This window comes from Muscardinus avellanarius (assembly GCF_963383645.1).
Source record: "Muscardinus avellanarius genome assembly, chromosome: 5".
NCBI lineage: Eukaryota > Metazoa > Chordata > Mammalia > Rodentia > Gliridae > Muscardinus > Muscardinus avellanarius.
In genome coordinates, this window is record NC_137790.1 from 114001084 (window position 1) to 114028153 (window position 27070).

At 36.1% G+C, this 27070-nt stretch overlaps 2 protein-coding genes across 4 annotated transcripts in view; one reads left to right on the forward strand and one right to left on the reverse strand.

Annotated features, from left to right (window-relative positions):
- On the reverse strand, window positions 1-26059 carry NMD3 (NMD3 ribosome export adaptor; the record flags this gene model as incomplete). 3 transcript variants are annotated; one of them, XM_080695539.1, is made up of 15 exons in its annotated part: window positions 1-131; window positions 615-685; window positions 1380-1486; window positions 3046-3118; window positions 3998-4110; window positions 7298-7443; window positions 8934-9051; window positions 12257-12353; window positions 13406-13484; window positions 15063-15153; window positions 15477-15605; window positions 16401-16481; window positions 21216-21312; window positions 24051-24185; window positions 26016-26059. In XM_080695539.1, 15 exons carry the CDS (start codon window positions 26057-26059, stop codon window positions 1-3), a joined length of 1512 nt encoding a protein of 503 aa, XP_080551665.1. The 3 variants fall into 3 exon arrangements, with proteins under 3 accessions (XP_080551665.1, XP_080551667.1, XP_080551666.1); XM_080695541.1 differs by lacking the exon at window positions 24051-24185; XM_080695540.1 differs by lacking the exon at window positions 16401-16481.
- Window positions 1-27070, forward strand: part of B3GALNT1 (beta-1,3-N-acetylgalactosaminyltransferase 1 (Globoside blood group)) — a gene marked incomplete at its 3' end in the record, with an annotated part of 569595 nt that overhangs the window by 387573 nt on the left and 154952 nt on the right. The window lies entirely within an intron of this gene.

Sequence of the window (27070 nt, forward strand, 5' to 3'; positions counted from 1 at the left end):
TCATGTCATCATCGATGCGCCTTCTTCTCCAGTGGCATCTTGGGAAATATGAAGGTCTTCAAGCATCTCGGCCAGACTGATTCGAGGTGCTCCTTCATCATCTGTATCACTTTCCACAGGGATAGTGGAATCTAGGAAAAAATACAGGGGATTTCAAATAAATACAAATCAAGAATTACACAATACCTGTCCCCACCATCATTAGTATTATTTTACTGTTGTATTAAAAGCTCTTTTAGAATTGCAGGTTCAAGGACAGCCTCAGCAAGTAGTGAGATTCTTAGGAATCTAGCAAGACCCTGTTTCAAAATAAAAATAAAAGCTCTTGTATCTTATTCAAATATCCACTGAATGAATGCTCTGGGTAAATATATAAATAAATGTCCACCATTATGGGAGGCTAACAAACTAAGTCATGCCAGGATGAAAATGTCATATAGCAAACAACATTCAGTAAGTTTTACTGTTCCGTAAGTGTACTTTGTTTTATGAAAGCTAGGCTACAGTAGTTTAAAAAAAAAAAAAAGAAAGGTCATTTATAAGAATAAAAGTTTAAGTTACCAAAATACTGTCATTTTTATTATTTATGACTTCAATACGCCTAAAACACCAACCTCTATAAATGTTGACATTTTTTCTAATTGCCTCATCTTCTTCAAGATCTTCAAGGAAATCTTGGTACTGTCTGTAGGATAAAGAATATTTAAATATTTCACTTTCAAAAAGAAAACGTTTTCTTCATTTTCAGCACTATAAAGTATTAAATGCTTCAAGTATTAAAATCTTAAAAAGGTCAAAATATGGATGCTGATTAAATACTAACAGGCTGGAAAAAATATTTTCTTTCAAAATTACATGCTATAAAACATCTGAACATAAAGTGATGTTAAATATAAGATAATAAGAGGATACCCCCACTTCCACATCCCCTACAAAAAATTTTGTAGCAAAGCTGAAATATATAAATTTAAGTCTACAGATAAAATAGTCAAATATAAACTTATAATATCTGATTCATTGAACATGTTAAATATCCATATTCATGTAAAATTAATCATGAGAAATATTTCATGAGATATTTTAAACTCAAACCATAAGTATTCATCTGCTACTTGTGAAACCCACAAGGTAAATACTTTAATGTATTTTAATTTTCCAAATGAATTATTCACACTAACACTAAAATTATAAGGTCCATGAATAATAAATATGTTTAAATGTCATTACATCATTTCATACCAATTCCTTATCAATACCTTGAAAAATATCCAAAATTAGTACTAAATGCAATAATCAACTGTATGTGGTGCCTATTTCAACATAAAACAATTTATCAAAAGAACTTTGACACAATATATAAGGTTAAAGATAAATGGAACCTTTCATCATCTGTGTCCATGTTTTCTCGATCTCTTGCGAGTTCTTTCAGTTTCCAGTTTCTTCGACGCTGACGTTTAGTACGGTCATAGCTCTTCTTGATTAATACCTGTAGGAGAAACATCTGCAAAGTTATAAATCACAAGAACTACACTGTAGATTCACAAAATCCAATAAAGTTAAAAAATAAAATGTTACAGGGATGCCAGGGATATCACCAAAGTGATATAACTGAGGTGATACCTCAGCAGATAGGTCTAAAGATCAACAGGTAGTAACAAAAAGATTTCTTAAAAACTTCCATGTACTTATGTCAGAACAAATGTGAGCATTATTTACATTAACTGTTATAGTTACTAAAAATTTCCAGACTGAATATTAAACTTAATACCAAAAACTTCCAATTCTTTTTTAATCAAAATTTCCATTTTCAGCTACCATTCATACAAATCATTCTGAAACATGAATAAGCATTTAAAAAACTATAACTTTCACCCAGTACATTTTAGAACACTTTACTAATTGCAAAATGAATAAGTGAAAATCACCTCACACAACACAAAACCTCATATGCCCTCCTTGATCCCTCTATGACCTTGTCAGAATTATCTGTTTTGATTTATACTCTTCTATTTCATCATTTGCTATTGAAATAAAGCACAACAGGTGATGTGCTAGCGGGGATCCTTCTTTCACTATGAATTTATTTTGGCCCACAGCTAAGAAAACCAGTGTTAAACATTTTAAAAGATTAAGCAAGTAAGAAATAGGATCTTTCACACTGATTTCATTCACTGTTCACAATTCTTAAACTATGTTAAAATTTATCAGACTTCACAAGTAATGTCTTTATTCAAGACTTCAAACTGTGAGGATTATTTTCAACTACAATTGATGTCGAATAATTGTCTTAACTCTAAATGCCTTCTTTAGCAGAAAATAAACATGAAATAAGAATTTGAACTGAATAAATTTTAAAGGCCATTATCTAACTGTAAACTTATTTTTGTTTACAGATATCAAATATTTTGACAAAGAATGGAAATTTGGTTAACAAGAACAATAACACTGAATAAATCTGATTTATTCCACCAGGAAAAATTTAAAGACTTCTTAACTATGATTGCAAAGAAATCTTTAAATTGTTTTTTATTTTCAGAAGTGTGAATTCATGTGTCTCTCTCCTAAGAGTTACATCCATCCTTTTTAAAAGAGGATAAAAGCTAGCGTGGTGGCGCACGCTTGTAATTCCCGCACTTGGGAGGCAGAGACAGGAGGATCGTGCAGGTTCCAAGCCAGCCACAGTGGCTTGAGAGACCCTGTTTCCAAATAAAAAGTATAAAATAGGTCAAGGAGTGTAGCCCGGAGGTAGAAGAGTTCCAGGAACCCCAGTACCACCGGGGAAAAAAAAAAAAAACAGGAAGAAAGAAAAATGAGCCGGGCGTGGTGGCGCACGCTTGTAATCCCCGTGCTTGGTTGGCAGAGACAGGAGGATCGCGCAGGTTCGAAGCCAGCCGTGCGCGCTGGCTTAGGAGACCCTGTTTCCAAATAAAAATGTAAAAATAGGTCTGGGAGTGTAGCCCGGAGGTAGAAGGGCTTCCAGGAACCCCAGTACCACCAAAAAAAAAAAAAAAAAAAAAAAAAAGAAAGAAAAATGTAAAGCCTTACCACATCAGGAACTCTATCTGATTTCATTTTGTTGACATGTTCATCATTTAAGTTACAGTTGGCCAAATCAAATCTGAAATATAAGCGAAGAAAAAAAATTAGTGGCTATTTTTCTTTGCAAGTAGCTTTTTATTTTAGTCAAACATTCAGTATGTTTCCCACTTTAAAATTTTTGCCATTTTTTATATATGAACATGTTCCTACAGATTCCACAGATCTATCCCTGAGCTTTGCATGTTATCCATTTTTGTCTACCTGACCATATACTTGTTAGAGACACAAAATAGACTTACATATCAGTCTAACTTCAGGATTTCACTGAGTGGTTCCACCTAGTTTATTAAATAAACAAAAACCCCTCATTTTGTAGTATAAGAAACCCAAACTCTAAGTACAAATGCAATGTTTAAGGCACACTGGTAAGCTTTGATTCATAAAAGACTGTTCTATGCCTTATCTGGGAGTGGTGTTACAGGTCTGTAATCCTAGTACTTGGGAGGCTAAGATAGGAGGACTGCGGATTCACAGCCAGCCTCAGCTATTTAATGAGACCCTGTTTCCAAATAATAAAATAAAAAGGGCTGGGGATGCAGCTTGGAGGTAGGTTCACTCCCCAATACCAGGGGGGGTGGGGTGGGGGGAGACTGTTCTATTCCTTTATATACCCTCTTAAAACTATCTGAGCAGCAGCATATGCACAATAAGTAAAATTACTAACGCCCTCCAAAAGCTGCAAAATCTTCCAAAAAATGACTCTTAGATGAGTCAATATGGAACTACTATGAACCTTTGCTGTCCAATCTAGTTTTAGTTATCAATAATAAAATGAGTTATAAGGTTCCTAAAAATATTTATGGAATGAAGAACTTTAGTACTTGGGTAGCTTTACTGATCTCCAAATAATATTTGCAATGTTAATTGGCATTTTAAAATACTATAAAATAATACAAACCCCAACACCAGGTCTCCAGGATTTAGAAGATGTCCCAAATGAGTGCGACAAAAATACTGTTTATCTGTATTCATTTCAGATGTCTTCTGTACCCAGACTTCCCCAAGGGTATGCTTAACAGAAAAGAAAATGTACTCTTCAATAATCTAAACATAACTCAAGACACATCTCAAAGAAAAAAATAAATACAATATTGATTTTTGGTTTTCCAATTTTCATTTTAAAGACAAGAATAGATTTTTTTTTTATTTTTCGGATCTCTGAAACACTGCCAAAATTAAAGAAAAAGATTAGGAAGAAAAAAAATCACAAAAATAAACAATTTTTGTTAAGATTTCATCCAAGCCTTTATAAAACACTAATGATATCCTCTGAAAAAGAAATAAATAGAATTTTCAAAATACAGTACTTTCACAGGAGAAATGGCCACTACAGACTAAGCAAACAAGAGTTAACTGAATAAGCAGGAGAATCTTTTTCTTTTTTTGTGGTACTGGGGATGGAACCCAGGGGCACTCTACCTCTGAGCAACACACCCAGGCCTATTTTTTATTCTTTATTTTGAAACAGAGTCTCACTGAGTTGCACAGGACCTGACTAAGTAGCTGAGGCTGTCTGTGAACTGCGATCCTCCTGTCTCAGCAGCTTCCCAAATGCTGGGATGACAAGCCTGCACCACCATGCCCAGCAAGCAAGAGAAACTTCAAGCAAGAAAATATTCCAAGCAAACGTTTTACACAAACGGTTCCAAGAAAAACAAGGTTCAGACAAAATAACCTGAAAGCTCAAATAGCACACCACTGAAGAACCCAAGTCTTTTTGGGGTTACCTGCTAGTTTGAAATATAATTATTTTACAAAACTACTTGCTACAGAAACAATAGCCCTAATATGAATTTATACTCGAAAAATGTTAATAAGACTTTACAAGCACCTATAAATTACATTCAAATTTCCAGGCTGAATTAAGTATATAGTATATAATAAATTTTTAGTAATACCGATAGACCAAGCAAAGTGAGACCAAGAGCAAAAAATAAAAATTAGTGGCAGAATTAAGACTCTCAAAACAGAGATAAAAGAAGAGGCTATAGAAAAGTCGAAATAAAAGTCTAATATTTATAATTTTTTTAAAAAGCGAATTACCCAGGATAGACTAAACTATGTTAACCAGATTCACGACCTCGCTCTTAATACTGCTTCTATTTGTAAGACTCAAGAGCCCATCCTAGCTTTTCTTTTCTTTTTGAAAATCAAATAGATCTGTTCTATATCTATTACAAATGTTTGCTCTTAATTATTTAATTTTTTATTCAAAATAAGCACATAAGAAGTAATCTGGTAATCTGTCTCCCATTTCCATTGAGTTTTTGTTTTTTTTCAAATCAAGTTATTTTTGTCACAAGAAACAATATTACCTTAAAGGACATGAGCATCCTTATCCTCAGTGCCTAAATTGGGTATCTCTACATTCTACTTCACACTACAAGAAAACAGACTTCTATCCTTGAAGAAATACTTGAATTCAGATGTGGATTAAAAAACCGTTTACACAAGGTGATTTTAGAACACCTCAATGCTATGTTGTGCCAGAAAGCAAGAATGCTTTCAAAGACAGAGAGCCATGTCAAAAGAACACAGAACCATTCTGAAGGGACTCCCATAGGCTAAATTTGGGGCAATTTGAGTGCTTAAAAAAATTTGAATATTTCTTTCTTTTTTTTTATGAGAAAAGAAAGACCCAGGAGGAGAAAAGAAATAGAGTAAATGCATATAACATAATATGATCATAGTAATAATCAGAGAATGAGGTGCTGCCAAAAACAAAAATATGTCTAAACTGATTTTCACCAACTCTTATACCAACTCCTTATTCTAGAAATTTAACATGGTAAGGGAGAAATAATTAAAAATTAGTATATTAAAAATCTCAGGGAAACTAAATAGCCCTAAGAGGTAATGGAAAGGTCTCCCATAATAAATACCAGCTAATAAAGAAATTAAAAAATACAAGGTTCACCATTGTGTAACTCTAAATAATTTAGGCAAGAATTATCAACAGATGTTAAAGCTTAAAAAAAGAGAATAGAAATTTGTTACTTATATATTATTGCAGTTATTACTCCACAGGTTGCTAGTCACAAGGGGAAAACATCAAACTATTACAATAGGGGGGTCTGTCAATCACCATTCTAACCAATGAAACAGTTATTATTTCCTTGTTGATATAATATTAAAAAACACATATGGCATCATCTCTTGAATATTCTGACAAAAAAAAGTTTAACCTAAATTTAGCCAAACCTTTACATCTATTTTCCATTTAAGAGAAAATATAAGCGATAAATAGATAAAAGTCCAATTTGTCTAAGAAAGAATTATGAATAAAAGGGGGAGGGGACTATTATAAAAATTTCAGAAGTGCAAAAATCACATTTTTTTTTTTTTTTTTGGTGGTACTAGGGGTAGAACCCAGAGGTTTTCTACCTCCGGGCTATACTCCCAGACCTATTTTATTTGGAAACAGGGTCTCACTAAGTGCTGAGAGCCTCACTAAGTAGCTGAGGCTGGCTTCAAACCTGTTCAATTCTCCTGTCTCAGACTCCCAAGCAAGAGGATTACAAGCATTCGTTACCACGCCCGGCTCAATAATCACACATTTTAACCTGTAATCTCCAGTTGGAGACAGTTTGAACAAACAGAAGACACTTTTGGAACAAATGAGAAAACCTAAATAGAAATAGAGACTAAATAGTTTGTAGGTATGAGATACTGATTATGTAGAAAAATATCCCTCAGTTTTAAGAATGCATACTAAAATATTTAGCATTTAGTAATAATTTTTAAAAAATTAAAGTCAGCCATTTGTTCCACCTCTATAAAATAAAAAAAATGTATTTTATAGAAATGAAGTAGAAATTCTAACTTTTTTCCAATACAAAAGAAAAAAACAAAACTTCCGAGGCAGTTTGAGTGTGATAAATTTTACTACAAGGATCTCATGTTAAAACACACACACACACGCAGACACATAATGCATTTAACCTAACATAGTGCTAGCTTTATGTAGAATCCACATTTTGGAAGGAAGAAAAGGGAACACACTCCATATTTGGGAGGTCCACATCTGGAGGGAAGGGAAGGGAAGAGGAATGAGATTACCAAAAAGAAAAAAATTGGTGGGTAGGATATAGCTTAGCTTTTCTGGTATCATTCTAGCACCTGAATTGCACTTTTGAAGGGAGGGCAGGGAGGGGATGAGATGACCAAAAATAAAAATGGTGGGTAAGATATAGCTTACCTTTTTTGATATCATTCCAGCACCTGCATTGCGTTTTAAATCTCGAACTATGCTGCAATCCATCACAATAAACTCTTCTAGCTGTTTAGGGTGGCATAAACTATTGAAAGGATGACTCCAGAAAGTGCTACCATCAATATCTGCAACTAATAATAAGCACAGAACACAAAAACATAAAAGAGCGGGTGTATTTCAAAAAGTTATCAAATGTGTTAACTAGTGCAAAGATAGTATTTATCAACTGGAAAACATCAGGTCAAAAGAGCTACAATGCCCACTTGCTCTGAGCAATCACCATTTATTTCTGTAAATCTGTCCCAAACTACTCACAGCACAAGTGAAATGCTAAGTGTCAAATATACTTTAAGTAGTTACTATAATTAGAATGCCAAAGAGCTAAGTGTCTTTTAAATAAGATTTAGTCAGTTGTATAGCTGTTCCATGTGCTAGCATTTTATCTTAAAAACATATGCGTGTCTTACATTTTTAGTTTATGGGAAATAAAGCCTGGTTATACCTGACAAAGAAGCTCCACCATAACACTGCAATAGACCCTTAATTGATTAATTGTAACTGATAAGGATAATGAATAATCTGGAAAATATCAAAATAAACTCAATTTTTCATAACAGAAAACTTACATTACAGGGAACATGAAAAACATCAAGTAGGAGATACAGCTAAATGCTGAAACACCTATCAATGAGGTCTTCTTTAAACAATAATTTTCATAGACAGATGTAGTGGTCCATGCCTGTAATCCCAGTACTTCGGAAGCTGAGACAGAAGGATCACAGATTTGCAGCCAGCCTCAGAAATTTCGAGAAACCCTCTGCAAGTTAGTGAAACTTGTTTCAAAATAAAAAAAATTAAAAATAAAAAAAAGCCTACGCTATCGCTCAGAGGTAAAATGACCTTGGGTTTAATCTCTAGTACCCCTCACACACACACACACACACACACACACACACACACTTTAAAAAAAAAAAATTTTAGAGCTGGGCGTGGTGGCACATGCTTGTAATCCCAGCATTTGGGAGGCGGAGACCAGAGGATCCTGGTTCCTGGACAGCCTCAGCTACTTAGCAAGCCCTTTGCAACTCAGTGAGACCTGTTTCAAAATAAAGAGTAAAAAATAGGGATGGGGGGTGTAGCTGGGAAGTACAATGCCCCTGGGTTCCACCCCCAATACACACACACACACACAAAAAAAAAAATTTTTTTAATCTAAAATGATAAAATTAGTTAAAATTAATATTAAAAATAAATGTTTCACTGAATCACAAAGTTAAAATATTCCAAATTTCAAGATACCTGTTAAATACAAAAAGTTGGAGCAATAAATTAAATAGTCACAAAAATTAAGTGAGATAACTCAATTTCAGTAAAAAAAATCTAATGGAATAAAAACTAGAAAATTTGTTAAAGTTCATAAAATTGTTTCTTTAAATACAAAATACAAGGTAACTAATCAAATGCTTTACAATTTCACAATGTTTTATAAATACTAAATAATAGTACAAATTTTAATTGGCCTTTACAATATTATAAAAAATGATAAAATTAACAACATAAATTGTCAATGCTTGCTATAAAAGAAAAAAATGTCAAGGCAAATATAGTTTCCAAAACTTACCTTGTAGGGTGTTTGGATCTATGAGATGGATAGCGCTGGTTACTCGAATACACACACATATCTGGCTCATATTTCCCAAGCTTTGTGCCAGTTTTGGAGAGAGACAGACAACATTATCCTAGATATAAGAAAGAATATTTAAAATTAGGCAAATCCTATGTAACAGTCTCCAACAAGTACTCTTCCAAGTAAACCCAATCCAACTGTACTTACTCAACCAACATGTTAGTTTTCAATTCTTACACCTGATATAACAGAAAGCCTAAAGAAAAGATCCAGACCTTAAAAAACTGAAAATAAGCTACACTTTAAGACATATCGCCTTAACTAAAATGCTTTGCAAAATCCAGAGACCAGATATAGCTCAGTGGTGGAGCACTTACCTAGCATGTGTGAGGCCATGGTTTCAATCCCCAGTACCAGCAAAAAATAAAAAAAGCTTTTTTTTTTTTAATATCTAGGGCCCATGCCAGACTATTTTTAAGTTCATTCCAATTTTATTACAGTATAAATGTATACCAAAATGTAAATGTTAGTACAGTGTACATGCTAAAAGTATAACATCAGGAGTAAAGTGATTTTTAAACTTTAGCTGTGAATTCTTCCAATATCCATAAAAAATAAATTAAATGGCCACATGTACAACATGTATCAAAGATTTAATATCCAAAAAAGGTATGTCAAAGTCTACATGTATACTGGGAAATATACTGTAATTGTCTATTTCTAACCTAGAGTAGAACACAAAGAGGATCTTGGTTATATTTTAATCTAAACCCTTCCACTAAAGGAACATTCTGTGCATAGTAACCCCTCTCCAATCCTTGGTTTTTAATTCAAAACTTCCAAAATTAAAATAGGTTTGCCCTCTGTAGCCAAATATTCCACACTTGCAGATTCAACCAACCACACATCAAAAATATAAAAATAAAAACTGCACCTGTACTTAACACATATATTTTCTCATGTCATCGGCCTAAACAATATGGAATAACAACCATTTACATACCTATCACACCATTTTATATAAGGTACTTGAGCATTCTGAGACTTTGGTATCCACAGAGGGATTAGGGAACCAATCCCCTATAGGTACCAAGAGATGGCTATATTTTCCATTGTATAATCCACCAGTTACTTATGAGTTACTCAAAACAATACATAGGCTTAAATATATTATCATACCTAAATTCCTATTTCCCAGAGTTTGTGCCAGGGAAACGTTCACTGTTCTAAAGTAGAGGTTGGCAAAAAACGGCACCCAGGACAAATTTGGCGCACTGCTGATTATTTGTAAAATGTGCCAGGAACAAAAGCCATGTGGCCATTCATTTATATATTAACAGCTACTTTGACACAAAACCAATAAAGCTAATTAGTTGGCAAGAGAGACTATGTGGCTTTAAAGGGGAAAAAAATCTACTAAGCAGCCGTTAACAAGAAACATTTATTGACCTTATTTTAAGGTATCATTTCATACATAGTATTATATAATTAGGTAAACAACTTTAAAGCTTTAGAGTCACAAACCTGGCTGCAAATCTTTGCTTTATTATTTTGTGGCCATGTAACTTTGGGCAAATCATATAACCTCCCCAAGTTTCAATTTTCTCATTTTCAAAATGCTCTATCTTTGCCGGATGTGGTGGCGCAAGCCTTTAATTTCAGTACTTGGAAGGCTGACACAGGAAGACTGCAAGTTCAAGACCAGCCTCCGCAACGTAGTGAGACTCAACAATCTGGTATGACCTTGTTTCAAATAAAAAATAATAGCTGGGTGTGGTATACACCTGTGTATGCACACCTGTAATCCTAGAGATGCTGATAGGATTGTGGGTTCAAAGCCAGCCTCAGCAATTTAGCGAGGCTCTCAGCAACTTAGGGAGACCCTATTTCCAAATAAAAGATAAAATTGGTCTGGGGTGTAGCCCAGAGGTTCAAAGTCCCTGGGGTTCCATCCCAAGTAGCACAATTAAAATTATATATATATAGTTTACCTCGGTTAATATGAGATGAACAAAGTGAAAAATATCTAGAATGGTTACAATAGATTATGGCAGTTATCATTAGTGATTTAACATTAACAAGTAACTTCCTACATGGTAGATACTTCTAGCTACATAATCTTTAGTATATAATCTGTACAATAGAGGCTCAATAACTATTCTCTAAATTCATTTATATTTTTAAAGTGGGGTTTTATTTTAGTACAGTTAAATGAAATAATAATCTATGTATTTTTTTTGTGTGTGGTACTGGGAATGGACCCAGGGGCATTCTACCTCCAAGCTCCACCCCAGCCCTATTTTTTATTCTCCATTTGAAACAGGGTCTCACTAAGTTGCAGAGAACCTCAGTAAGTAGCTGAGGCTGTCCACGAACCATGATCCTCCGGTCTCAGCCTCCCCAATACTGGGATTATAAGCATGTACCACCATGCCCAGCTAATAATCTACATTTTAAATACTCTATTCAGATTATGTTTTCAAGTACAAATGATTCCATCACCTCATTTCCAGAATACTGCTTAATCCTGCCAAAATTCTGTTGGTACATGGTCCAAAGTGGCTCACTAATGATTTATAAATGTTATTTGTTGTAATTTAAAGTTTTATAGAGCAGTCACATGTCCACTAGGATAACAAATTTCAAAAAATATACTTTCAAGAACTGCAACCAGATCTTTTCATCTTAATACACCAAAAATGAAAACCATGCCAATTCTTAAATAGAAGCTTGACTACTCTTTTAAGTCCTTTTTTTTGGCGTGTCTGGGGATGGAACCCAGGGGTATGTGACCTCCAAGCTACACCTCCTACCTTACTTTTTATCCTTTATTTTGAAATAGGGTCTCACTAAGTTGCAGAGAGCCTCAGTAAGTAGCTGAGGCTGTCCGCGAACCACGATCATCCGGTCTCAGCTTCCCAAATGCTGAGATTACAAGCGTGTGCCACCACACCCGGCTCCTTTTAAATCTTTTAATAAGGTTAAATGTGTCAGAAATCATTCAAGGACCACCTCTATATAAAACCAGAAACTAAAAATTACATGTCCACCTGTATTCTTTTTGTGTGTGTAGGTATGTGGTGCTGGAAATTGAACCCAGGGGCATTCTACCTCCAAGCTATACCCTCAGCCTGATTTTTTTATTTTTTATTTTGAAAGAGGGTCTAAGTTGCAGAGGGCCTAAGTAGCTGAGGTTGGCTGCAAACCTGCGATCCTCCTGTCTCAGCCTACCAAGTACTGGGACTACAAGTGTACAATACCACGCCCAGCTCTACTTGTATTCTTATAGATATGGATTAATTAAATGAAAAAAATACCTTGCATATTGGAACAATTTCCACAGAGAAAGTACTTTTGTAATTGTATGTGTTACTGTGGATATCCTGAGAGATCAGTCTTTGTGATGCTTTGTATCTATTTAAAGAAAAAAAAAAGTTAGCAATAACAGAAAGTCAAAGGTCCTTACTATATATAGGGGTGTGTGTGTGTGTGTGTGTGTGTGTGTGTGTGTGTATGTATATATATATATATATATATATATATATATATGGATATATAATATATATAATACCTACACATATACTAAGGCTTAGTATAGACTTAGGAACTCAGTTTTCGCCAAGTTAAATTATCACTGTCCAAGGTCTAAAACAGCTTTCTGATGTGTAATATGATAAAGCTAATTTTATCTACTTGTATTTCAAAAAACTTCATCAGTATGACTATATTTCTTTTCATCTTTATCTACTAAAGCCTCCAAAATGTGCTATATGCTCAGTCCCATCTACCCTCTAAGTAACATCCACTAAAAGCCACTAATGCACACCACCAGATCTTTGTTCATACTAATGTCACGTTTAATGTAAACTCCACCTATGAAAAATTCCCTTATATTTGGACCCTAAGTCCTACTTCCTCTATGGATTCTCTACCCAAAGCCCTCTTTCCCCCAATCTTCCCTTTCTCTTCTCATTTAAATATAGGTGACTGCTACACATGCTGATAATCCCAGTATTACCTATAATCCCAGTATTTGGGAGGCCAAGACAGGAGGATTACAGGTTGCAGGCCAGCCTCCGTAATTTAGCAAGGCCCTCAGCAACATAGTGAGATTCCGTTTCAAATATAAAAAATAAAAAATAAAAAATAAAATAGGGCTGGGGTGAAACTCAGAGGTAAATTGTCCACCTGGGTTCAATCCCCAGTGCCACAAAAAATAAAAATAAAAAAAGAATATAATTGATAAATGGTTAAGCACTATAATACTTATCATCATAAAGTCAGGTCTAGCTCCCCCCCCAAAATTCTTACCTTTAAGAAAGCTAACCAAATAAATGCTTGCTGCTTATATAAATACTGACTATAATTTTACATTATTTTAATGTAAGGCCTAAGCCCGAAGAATAGTAGTTGCCTTCATGCATTCTTGGGGCTTGGATTTATTGACATTTAGGTTCACTACATACCTACAAGGAACTGTGCACTGAAGAAATTCCACCATCTTCTGAGCATGTTGTTTTGAGGAATAATAAAAATCGAGGCCATCTTTAAAAAAAAGCCACATGAAAAAAGATTTTTCTCTACTAACATGACTATATCACATAATAAATTCATATTTGACAAAACCAAATCAGAAGATATTTAAAATATTATAGCCACAGAAATTAGAAATATAATTTATGGTTTGTTTGGCAAAAGAACAGTAAACTCTAATAAGAACCAGATTCATAATTTTTATTTTAGGCAAAATAATAATAATTCAGGACCAAGGGAGTGAAAAGACAAAGTACAACTGGGCATGATGGTACATCCTTATAATTCCAGATACTTAGGGGACTGAGGCAGGATAATTACCAGTTCGAAGCCAACCTGGCCAACTTAAACTCTGTCTCAAAATAAAGTAAAATTAAATCTTAAAAGGACTAGGAGCCGCGCGTGGTGGTGCACGCTTGTAATCCCCGCGCTTGGGAGGCGGAGACAGGAGGATCATGCAGGTTCGAAGCCAGCCTCAGCTACTTAGTGAGGCTCTCAGCAACTTAGTGAGGCCCTGTTTCCAAATAAAATATAAAATAGGTCTTGGAGTATATCCCGGAGGTAGAAGGCTTTCCAGAAACCCCAGTAGTACCCCCCCCCAAAAATAAAAAAAAGGACTAGGAACCAGGCATGCTGGCACAAGCTTTGAATTCGAGTAATTGGGAGGCTGAAACAGGAAGGTCACAGGTTCAACGGTTATTAGTCTCAGCAACTTAGTGAGTGCCTATTTCAATAATAATAATAATAACAATAATAATAATAATAATAAAATAGGCCTAAGGTGTAGCTCAAGGGTAGAATGTTCCTGGGTTCAATTCCCAGTACTACCAAAAAAAAAAAAAAAAAAAAAAAAAAGAAAGAAAGAAAGAAAAAAAGGACTGGCATGTAGCTCAGTGGTAGCATTTGCTTAGCGTGCAGCAGATTCTGGGCTCAATCCCTAACACTGTAAAATAAATAAAAATAATATATATAAAAAGTGGAACATCAGAAAGACAAAAAGAATAATTTACATAATAAAACAATCTATCAAGAAGGTAACAGAAATCATCTAATTCAGATACATTAAATAATGTATACATTAAACTTAGTATATCCTGTACTAAGATTTTAAAAAATGAGATTAATATACCTAGGAGCAGATACAAAATAAATTATAAAAGACACATGAATAGCCCAGGCTTGGTAGTACATCCCTTTAATCCCAGTATTTGGGAGGCAGAGAAAGTAGGATCAAAGGTTGAAGGCCTGCCTCATTAATTTAGCAATATCCTGCTTCAAAAAAATTTTAAAAAGGGAGCTGGGAATATAGCTGAGGTAGAATGCCCAGTACTACAGATACATATTATATATGTGAATGAGAGAGAAAGAAAATAATAGACAATCCACAGTAAAGATAAACAAAAAATGGCAAATATATATATAAAGATATTAGCTGTCATTATCAAGGAAACACAAATTAAAATGAGATGTAATTATTCTGTCTATTCTATTGGAATAGCAAAAACTACAAAGGCCAACAGTCCTCCCCAATACTGACAAGTATTGACAAATGAAATCTTCCAAGCGACACAAATACTAATTTTAACTCACCATGAATCTCTTTGATACGAAGTGTATTCTGATGCATGCCATATTTCAGAATTAACTGTTCCAGATAATAGAATGTTTTTTTGTGCAAAGTCTAAATATAAAAGCATTATTAGATCAATTAACTAAATGCCAAAGCCATTTATAAATACAGTACACATATGCCATCTATAGGTAAAGCACACTGATTTTTTCAAACAAAAACAACCTTTAAAGATTACTTGTAATGTAACATAATGTTCTATTTTCAAAGATGAATGTTCCAGGGACCTAGAATCCCTGGTACTTAAAGAATTTGAAAAGAAAGGAAAAGAAAAATTTTTACTAGCTATTTATAACTAACAAAAATACAACATTTAAGATTTACTTGAACTGGGATGGGGAAGAATTACCACATTTAAATCTTTTTCTCATTACCTTTTGCCTGACTTGAATCACAGCCTTCCAGAAATCCTTAGCTTCTACTCTGTGGCAATCTCCACACATTTGGGACTGAACAATATAATCTACTACAAACACCTGCTGAAGGATAGCACCATTCATCACCTGAAAAGACAAAAATTATATGCCTTCATTCTAACAGTTATGTGTAATCGTAAATATTTTTTCTTAACCTTAATAATTTGTTTAAATCTTTTATACATGTTCCAATGACATTAACCAGTCAAATTTAATGTCATAAAATATAAGTCATTATTCAAGGAAGGTATACAGGTTTTAATTCCTATGATTATACTAACATTTCCAACTTCCCTTTAGTTAAGGTGAATATAAGAGTATTTCCTATAGAACTATATACATGTGTATTTGCATGTATATGTGTATATATGTACTTTTTTTTACTAGAAATACACACATATATGTGCAGAATTCAACCATGAAAGAAAAAAAATAAAAAAATATAATCTTTAATTTAATGGTTCCCAAACATAGCCAATCAGAAACCACCTGGGAAGCCTCTTAAATATAGAGAGGGGTTGGGTGTAAAGCTCAGTAGGTAAAGCCTTTGCCTAGAATGCACAAGACCCTACTGAGTTCAATCCCCAGGAAGGAAAAGGGAGAAGTTAATTAATTCCTGGACCTCACATTCAGAGATTCTGTTTCAGCTACTGTGAGAATCACTACCTTACACCATGACTTTACTTCAGTCCTTTTTTTAAAAATTTTGATTATCTAACCCAGTAACAAGCAGTGGCTACTCTTTCTAGTGACTAATCATGTGTATACATGATCAAAGAGTCCACTTTTTAACCTATTTTAGCCATAAAGTAACTTACCACTAGGTCCTCATTCTCACTACCTGTACTTTTAACCATGCCTAGAAAATAATGTACAGCTTACCTCTTTCTGAACAGTCAATTTAACTTTAAGTCTCTTAGAATGGGGTTCAGTCCAAACAAAGCCTGCATCTACAAGCCGTACCTTTCAATAAAACAGAAAGAAATATAAGTGCCCACCAAAGAAGGAAAAAGATGAAAGAATAATTAACAGGCTGCCTAAGATGTAAGGTTTAGCACCATTACCACATAAACATCATTACAAAGAGTCTCATCATCAGAGGTATGGCAACAACAGCAGCAAATAAAAGAATAATCCAATGGCTCTATTAATGCAACTGATAAAATTCAAAGAATTAACCATTTGAATAATAAAAAAATTCCTTTTAAGAAAGTATACTGCTCTTAAATGGAAATTTTGTATTTTTAAAAGAGCAAAGAATTGGTGACCTCATTATCTAGGAGAAACTGGTGAACATAATTTTCTACTAGGATTATCCACTCTATACTATAGCCTACAGGTTATATTTGACAATTTCTTTTGTTTAGTTTTGGAGGCACTAGGGATTGAACCCAGAAGAATCTACCTCTGAGCTATACCACCAGCCCTATTTTTATTTTTTATTTTTAAATGGGGCCTCATTAAGTTCCAGAAAGGCCTCATAAGGTTGCTGAGGCTAGCTGCAAACCTGTAATCCTCTTATCTCAGTCTCCCAAGTACTGGGATCACAATTGTGCACAACCATGCCCAGCCTTGTTTTATTTTGTTTTAAAGAATGGACATTCAAGCCAAGAGTGGTGGTGCATGCTTGCAATTCCAGTACTTGGGAGGCTGAGATAGGAGGATTGCAGATTCTCGGCCAGTCTCAGCAAGTTAGTGAGGCCCTCTGCAACTTAATGAAACCCCATTTTAAAATAAAAAATAAAAGGAAAAAAGAAAAAAAGAAAAAGGACATTCATTATTGGAAGTTTCACATACTGAATACTGAACTCACAATCAATCATCTCACTGCTAAATCTGCGGCATCTACAAGGGTCAAGAACAGTTTGCTATATGTGAACAACTGAATACTGGACAGAATGAGTATTTGGGGCCAAGAGGAGTGTGAGAACAAAAATGAACATTGTTTTAATCATTTGAGGAGCTGTAGATAACATCAACTACAAGGAACTGGAAATAACAAAACCAAATCAAAGGGCAATTTAGGCAATAGAATCTACAGGATTTAATAACAACTGGATATGGCAAAGAGGAAGAGAACAAGCTCTAGAATAACACTCAAGTGCCCAGCTTGGGCAACCAAGTAGTACAAATTTTCTGACACAAACAATAGATTCCAGGAGGAAGAGAGTACATTTGGTTTCAGTCATTTGAGCTTAAAGAGGGCATCTAAGATAGCTCTTCAGTGGTTAGTATGATACATACTGTCCTGGAGATCTGTGGTGAAATTTGGGCTGTATCTACGTATTTGGGAAAATATGAGCAAGCAGATATTTTTATGAAATACTGTCTGCTAAGAACTAGTCTAAAACACTAGCATACATGTAGAGAGTAAAACCTCCCTCATATGACTCTAAAGCAAAACCCAGTAGTCGACAAGCTGCCAAGTACAGAGAATAACAGGCAGCTTCCTATTCCCTCAGTTTCATCTGCAGGAGTCAAAGTGCCACCCCTCCCTGGGGCTCCAACTGCTATCTGCAGGAAAGCAGAGAGGGTCCTTGACGACCACCTCAGCACTCCTCATCAGGGTACCTCCACACTAGCTGGTTCTTAGACAAACACAACTCATCACCTTATTGGTCCCTTTATCCTTTACTGTAGGGGTCCCAGAGATCTCGGCTGCCCCTCATTTCCCACTTTACAATTTTCATATGGTTCCACACAGTCCCTATTATATCCCCAGCAAACAAACTCCTCCCACATCCTGAAACCCTTTTATTCTGCCCTCTAGAATATTCACTAACAACAAAACTCCTAAGTCCTCAACCACTTTGCTGAGCATTCCCTTCACTTTCTAGCTCCTAACTCCAAGCGATGACTGATTTTTCTCTCTTTTTTTTTTCCCTATCACTGAACCAGGAGTCAGACAGGTGTCTTCTTGCTAATGCCAGAATATTCTCCCTGGCTCTTTCTTCACTACGGCCTGAATCTCAAGTCATCAGACTCTACCAACTTTTACTCCCATTGGTATAGTTATCTGTTAATGCTTGTATCATTTGCTCTCATTTCTCAAAGATTTTTGCTCCTGGCTCTCACTCTTTCCAACACTGGCACTTAGCAATTTCATTGGCCATACAGATGATCCCCGCATATTCTGACTTTTCCATTCTTTGATTCCATATTCCTCTAAGATCTTTTTCTCCTTCCTATCTTAGCTACTCATATCCCTTCATTACCAATAACTACAATCTCTCCAAAATCTTAATTCCAAATAGCCTACGTTGCCAGGCGTGGTAGCGCACGCTTGTAATCCCCGTGCTTGGGAGGTGAAGACAGGAGGATCGTGCTGGTTCGGAGCCAGCCTCGCTGGCTTAAGAGACCCTGTTTCCAAATAAAATATAAAATGAGTCTGGGAGTGTAGCCCAGAGGTAAAAGGGCTTCCAGGAACCCCAGTACCACACACACACACACACACACACACACACACACACACACACACACACACAAAGCCTACACAGTGTCTACTTCCCCAGTTCATTCCCCCTAATTCTCAGGCACCAAAAATCCTTCAATCCAAGGCAACAGAAAATTCACTCATCACAGCACCTTTTCATCATCTCTCATCCTCATCTACTCACTGCCATCCTATCCCAATTAATGTCAAAACCAATAATCAAATGATTTCCATATACAAACTCTAAACTACCTTGGTCCCTCTGCTTCGTCTTAGTCACTATACTGAACCATACTTAGTTAACTCCAATGCTCTGCCTGGTCTACACATTACATATGCAGCTAATGGGGTTAGAGAAATAAACACATACCTGCTGACTAGTCTGTGTGTGTGTGTGTGGTGGGGGGTGGTACTGGTGACTGAACCTAGGGCCATTCTCTGAGCTACACCCAGCCCTATTTTTATTTATTTTGAAACAGGACCTCACTAAATTGCAGAGGGCCTCAAGAGGTTGCTGAGGCTGGCCACAAACCTGTGATACTCTTATCACAGGTTTGTTAAGTACTATGATTACAAGTGTGTGCTATCATGCTCGGCTCTGACTAAAGTTTAAATTTCTAACATTTAAATGTTAGCACAAGTGCACTCTCTCTCTCCCCTAGAGTACTACCTATCTTAAGAAATGTGCCCCTTCCCCAATTCCTCTAGCTATTGCCCCATTACTGTGTCCTTTGGCAGCAGATTTCTAACTGCTATACTTGCTGCCTCCAATTTCTTCTCCCACTCTTTCATTTCCATTCAAATTATGTCTTTACTGCCACCAATAAACAGAAATTGTTCATCAGTTACCAAGGACCTATACACTGTTCAATCAAACTCACTCCTTGACCCATCAGGTAGAATGTACACAGCAGTATCTCCCTTCTTAAAACATTTCCTAAGCCAGGTGTGGTGATGCACACTAGTAATGCCAGTTTAGGACAAGAGGATCACAGCTTCAGTCAGCCTCAGCAACAAAAGTTCAGCCTCAGTAACTGAGTAAGACCCTTTTTCAAAACAAAAAAAATGAGAGCTGGGGGGTGTAACTCAGAGATAGAATGTCCCTGGAGTCAAGTCCCCGGTACCACATTAAAAAAAAAAAAAAAGAGCTGGGCGTGGTGGCACATGCTTGTAATCCCAGCATTCAGGAAGCTGAGACTAGAGGACTGTGGTTCGCGGACAGCCTCAGCTACTTAGTGAGGCCCTCTACAACTCAGTTAGACCCGGTTTCAAAATAAAGAATTAAAAATAGGGCAGGGAGTGTAGCTCAGAGGTCAAATGCCCCTGGGTTCCATCCCCAGAAAGACTCTAGAACTTAAAAATTACTTCTAGGGTGTGAGAATGCCAAGAACAGGAAGAAAAGAAGATAAGGATTTAAAAAACTGAAAGGAAAAATAAAAGGCAAGGTAAGAGGGTCAACATTTGCCTAACAAAATTTCAGGATAGGAAGAGTGTAAAGGGAAAAAATAAAAAACTATTACATGAAATTTCATCACAGCATAAAAAAGAATTGGAAAAGTTTTCAAACTGAAAGACTTCAATTAAAAATATACATGGTAGAAGTGAGTCGTAAAAGTTAATATAAAGAAAACTGAAAGTAAGCCAGGTGTGATGGCACTTGCCTGTAATCCCCATATTTCAGAGGCTAAGAGGATCACAGGTATGAGGCCAGCCTGAGCAATTTAGTGAGACCTTCTTTGGAAATTAAAATAAAAAGGTCTGGGGGTGTAACATAGTGGTAGAATACTCCTGGGCTCAATCCCCAGTACCTCCCCCAAAAATAAACCACACACAAAGAAAAAAGAAGAAAATTGAAAGCATATGTAAAGAGGACTCTAAAGAAATGAGAGTTGGTTTTTTTGGAGACATAAACAGCACAGTCCTTATACAACCTACTAAATTATCTCTAATAATGGTTTTATACATTTTCAGGTAAATATTACACACAAGAGGTTCTCAATAAATAACGAATGAGTTGATTCTATAATTATTTTAAAGCAAAAGATAATTTCATTTTCATAAAATGTATCGTATATCATACATGTTTATATTATATATGTTATATATAAAAATCACTACAAATGGAAACACTTGTAGTAGATTCTATCAGTAACAATAGTGGCATTTAATGGCTACTTTTGAAAAATCCACTCATAGAAGAACTTTTTGACAAGAGCTTTTAGGAAAAGGGTACGTAAAACACTTACTTTAGCTGTTTGACCTACCTTACTCAGAGGGGCTTTAATTTTTTTCAAACACAAAGCAAGAAGTTCCCTGGATTCTAGAGCACACTGTACCCAAGTTCCTGGTGGCTGAAAATATCTAAAAAAGAAAATAACAGATTGAAATCCGGTACCTCTCAAGAAAAATGGAAAATTCTACCTGAATATGCTGATATACTACTGATTATTAACCAAAATTATACTACACAGTCTGCTCTGAAGCACTACCCTGAACAGTTCAGAAAACTCTCAATTAGGCCTGGGACTATAGCTCAGTGATAAAGCACCTGCCTAGCATTCTTGGGGTCCTAGGTTCAATCCCTAGCCCCACAAGAAAAAGAATTTTCTCAATAAAGGTACTGCCTGAGAACATCAATCTGAGATACCTACTGAAGTGGTCTTATTACATCAGTTACTAGTACAAATTCCACTAAGGAAGACAAAAAGCCCAAAAGTCCCTTTAGGCTTTTAAAAGAAAGGTTAGAATCATCTCAGAATGGCACTAAAATCATTTATTCTACACTTCTAAAATACTTGATAACTGCTTGTTTCTCATATACACACGCACAAAGGTAAATTAGTACCTCATAACACTAAGATCAGCAACAGTTTACACTATTCACTTATATTTTAAGCCCTTTTCTTTTTTTTTATATTTTATTTGGAAACAGGGTCTCACTAAGTTGCTGAGAGCCTCACCAAGTAGCTGAGGCTGGCTTCAAACCTGTGCGATCCTCCTGTCTCAGCCTCCCAAGCGCAGGGATTACAAGCATGCGCCACCACGCTCGGCGCCCTTTTCAAATTTTAAATTGTGAAACTCAAGTTTTAAAATCAAGTAAAGCGGGGTGTATTCATTTCGAGTCACCCCCTCATGCCATTTTGGCATGGGGCTGTATTTCTATTTTCTGTATTTCTGTCTTTCTAATAAACTTCTTTAAATCTTAAAAAAAAAAAATCAAGTAAAGTGTCACTAAATTAAAATTTAAGTTCCTTATGTATGTGCATTAAGTGTTTTTGCCAGTCTTTCAAGGACTGACTATAGTCCTTGGCACACAGTAGGTGCTTAATATATGATTATAAATACATAATACTTCTGAAAGTACTATTTGAATGACTTTGGCCATGACATCAAATAACTGAACATTTTGATAGTTGAATTTCAAATAGTTGAATTTTTCAAAGTTCTATCAAAAACAGGTTCCCCTTTGCTTTTGAACACACTTTAGAGTTAAAAAGGACTTAACATATCATCTAATAAAATCCCTTCATTCTTAAAGGAAACAGGCCCAGAGACTAAGATTCAAACAGCTAATTCTGTGAGAAACCCAAGGTAAACGAGGCCTACAGACTCTGTCCAGTGCTTTTAAAACTCTACCACACTTTTTAATAGTAAATGTTTATAACAGATTAAGCCTCATACCTGCCAAGCCTGCACACTATAAATTCCCTAATACACAGAATTTCATGTGTTTGTATTTATGAATATGGAAGTATTTTTCTGAGAAGATAAGTTCAAATTCTCCAAAGAGTTTTTGAACCAACTCCTCATACACACAAAGAAGCACTAGAGTCCTAACCTCTTTGGTAACTCACAGGCATGTAGTTTTACATTCACAGGTCAGTTTTATTACTCAGTGTTCTACTAGATATAAGCTGCTTTTGCCAACAACTAAAGAAAATAAAGAATGAAACATGAGCCAGGCGTGACGGCACATGCCTGTAATCCCAGTACTGGGGAAGCTGAGTCAGGAGAATCGCAGGTTTAAAACCAGCCTTAGCAACATGGCGAGACTCAACAACTGAGCAAGATCCTGTTTAAAAAAAAAAAAAAAAAACCTAGAAAAATAAAACAAAATGGGAGTAGAGGGGAGAGCATGGGGACATAGCTCAGAAGTAGAATGCCCTGTATTTTTCTTTTTGATGGTACTGGGGATTAAACCCAGAGGCATTCTACCTGAACTACAACCCCAGTCCTTTTTTTTCTTTTTTTTTTGCGGGTCTGGAGGTGGAACCCAGGGGATTAAGACCTCCAAGCTACACCTCCTGCCCTATTTCTTTTTCTTTATTTTGAAACCAGGTCTGAGTTGCAGAGGGCCTCACTAAGTAGCTAAGGCTGTCCGCGAACTGCGATCCTCTGGTCTCAACCTCCCAAATGCTGGGATTACAGGCGTGCGCCACCACGCCCGGCTTTTTTTTTTAAACAAGATCTCACTTATGTTACCATGGCTGTCCTGAAATAATTTTTAAAATATACTGTTAAGATACTTTTTGTGTGTACTGGTGATTGGACCCAAGGGCACTCTACTTATGAACTACACCCCCAGCCTTATTTTATTTTGAAATAGGGTCTCACTAAACTGCAGAGGGCCTCAGTAAGTTGCTAAAGCTGGCCGCAAACTTGCAATCCTCCAGTCTCAGACTCCCAATAACTGGGATTACAATCATGCTCCACCATGCCCAGCCTGCTAAAATACTTTAACATAGGTGCTTTTTTAAATTATGCATAGCTTCTAAAAACTTAAATAAAAAAACTCATGGTAATAAAGAGTAATATGTCCTTCATAATCTGCTCTTGTCTTTATAAACATCAACTCTTACAAACTATATACATCAAATCAAATTCATTAATAGAAAAGTTAAACACCTTTACATTATAAGACTAGTAGAGCAAACTATAACGTACACTATAATATTGCAAATTCTAAAATTCTTGGCAACATCAACATAAATCAATGACACGTGTTTTACTGTGTACATCTTTGGTATAATTTCCGCATATTTCAGTGGCTCTTATATAGAAATCAAATTTCAGTAGGGTAAAAGAGTAATTCACTGTACCTCTGACATTGTTTGCAGAAGGATATGGAGACCTGTTTCGGAATACCTTGGCTGATGTCTACTTTACTTCGCAAACAGGCCACACAAATATTGGCAGGATTTGGACTAATCGGAACACCACATTCGCAGCACAAGCTTTAATATAGAAAGGATAAATTTTGCTAATTAGATTTTATTAACATCCTAGTTAAATTTTTAAAATTACCAAACAACAAACCCGTCAAGTTAGGCCATATTCCGAGCCCTTAACAACAACAAAAAAGACAAATAAGCTTGCAATATTGGAGAGGAAAAAAAAAGTATGGCTATAATTCTGAAAATACTTAAAATATCATAGGCAGACTTCCCAAAGCTCTAGATAGAGTGGGCATCATCGAACACACATCATGCAATGACAGAAATGCTGTTTTGGTCATTTCAACAGGGAGGCCACAAGTGGCAACTGGGCCATCTGCAGTGACTGACTAGTGCACTGAGAAACTCTTAATTAGAATTTTATTTCAATTCACACTTAAATAGCTAGAACAAGTCTAAATAATCATTTCCTATGAAAAACAAATGTTATGTTACATTAAAAGAAATGGAGAGGTAATGGAAGAAAATACAAAACTTGTACTGCTACTCTCAATTTCAAATACTTACTATTCCCTACCACATTCAACCAAGGCCACCCACAAAAGTAACCATAATTATTTGATAATTTTCCATGCAGACACGAATGTCCACATTAAATTTTACCAATATACAAACTTACAATAAGTTTCACAACTGCAAATATAACAGTAAAGAAAAATCTGGAGAGCACTATTCATCATTTTTTTCTGAAAACTGAAAAAGAAATTAATGGAGCAAACAGAACATCAATGGCAAATTTTATATCAAGAATAAGATCAGTTTGCTCTTAGTACTAAACCTTTAAAAATGTATCTGACTAGATGATCCTCCATTTGTTCTGAATACTATCTCTGTACTGTGCCATTAATTCATTTACTAAAGCCTACAGACCTCTTAAAGTATGGTTCTCTCTTACAAACACACACACACACACACACACACACACACACACACTACAGCCACACTTAACTATCTCTGATAAAACATTTCTTAAAGTTTTATTTATGAAAAATGTATAACCTCTGGGCTATATCAACACAAACTGATAGCTAAATCATTGGTAGTTATAATTAAACAGAAATGGGCAATATCCTAAAAGAGGATATTTTTTTAAAAGCACAGGAACTAACAAACTATACTTAACCCAGGGCAGATTGTTTTTTTTTTTTTAAAACAGGACATGAAGTGTATCTATCAGGTCTAGTGATTCAAAATAAATGATGATAATATCATAGTTCTAGGTGTATTGGATTCAGAAAATTAAGAAACACATGAACCAATGTTTTCTGAAAGAAACAGTCAATAACTTCCAATAGTAGCCACTAGCCAGCCACATGTGGCTAGTGGGCATATGAACTGTGATTAGTTTGACAGCCATTGAGTATTCCAATTGAATTTACTTTTAAACTTTTGGATGTTACCAAAATTAAGTTTCAAAACAACATAAGCAATGATCTTCTGTTCAGCCATTTCATATAAAAGGAGGGCACTGTGAAACCCTCCCTCTTCAGATCATGGCAACTTTAATCTATCCCACAAGCATAGCCACTAAAATCTATTATCAGAAGAAAATGTGGTAGTCAAATGGGAACTTAAAAGCCACATCTGGCTAGGGACTATATGTTGGAGCCGTCTATAAGAATAAAGCAAAAATTTGCTAGAATAAATTTTTACAACTATAAACGAATTTGATTTATACGGAAACAAGACTTCCATTTTTTCCCATTTATGACCAAAAAAAAAGCCCTCTTTCCCCAGCACCAAAAGTTTTCCCGAGTTAAGATGGTTCAGTTTTACAGACACACTTTAAGATCTCAAAGTGTAAAGGGACAGGGAAGGGTCGCGACTCACATGTGTGCAGGGCTGCACTCGGTGGCTTCTGTCATATACTCCATTGTTCTGGATACCTTAATTTAAAACATAAAAATAAAAATGATAGAGGCAAATCATTCGCCTAGTCCCCTCCACCTGAAAGCCTCCCTCCTGCCTCTGGGAGTAAGTCTACGGTCTCACAGGAAGCTGTAAGGTGGGACACCAACTCCACGTGGTAACTTTCTTGGAATCAAGACCGATTCCGGTCCTCATCGGCAAGACCCTGGGCCACCGCCCTCTGGGGCCGACCGCAGCCTCCCCTGCAGGACCGAGCCCAGCTGCGCGGACCACCCTCCGCGCGCCTCACCTGCCCCGCACTCCCGGCCCGGACCCCGACGCGCGGCGGCCGGCGGCGGTCTGCGCATGCGCCGCACGCACGCACGCACGTGACCTGGGGCGCCCGAACTTAGAGCCCACCTCGCCCCCTCCTCTTGCACTCTGTTCACTCCTGCAGCCCGGTCTCGGCCCCTGAAACCTAATTAAACCTCCGGGACTGACCTAAATAGATGGAAAACTTGCAACAAGTCCAATTCCACCTTTCCGTCAGTAACCACCACTACCGGCCCGGCTTCAGGGAAGATCTCGCGAGATGACTTGGAATCCCGTGGGCTGAGGAAGGCGGGTGTGGGCGGGAAAGGGGAGGAGCCTGTGGGAGAGAGGGCGGGGCGAGGGAGGCTCCCGAGGTGCGTGATGGTTTCCATCCCCCTGAGTTCCCTCCAAGCTAACCCTGTTTATAAATGTCTGGTCAGATGTCTCAAGTAGGAGCTAGCTTCGCTGTTAAATGATTATTTTATAGAAAGGTTCATTGTAAACAGTACATTACACTAAGAGAGCAGAGCCTTTGTTAAGTTTTATACACTATCACTGCTCAAATGATTATTTGTTGAAAAGCTGAATGATGTAAGGCATAATTATCTCCGTGGTCTGTTAGTTTTAGAGTAATTATTACTAGAATGTACTTCCTAATAGTGTGCTTAAGATTTTCTTATGACTTCATTGCTTCCTCTTAGAACAGCGGAGACCATGCCTGTTCT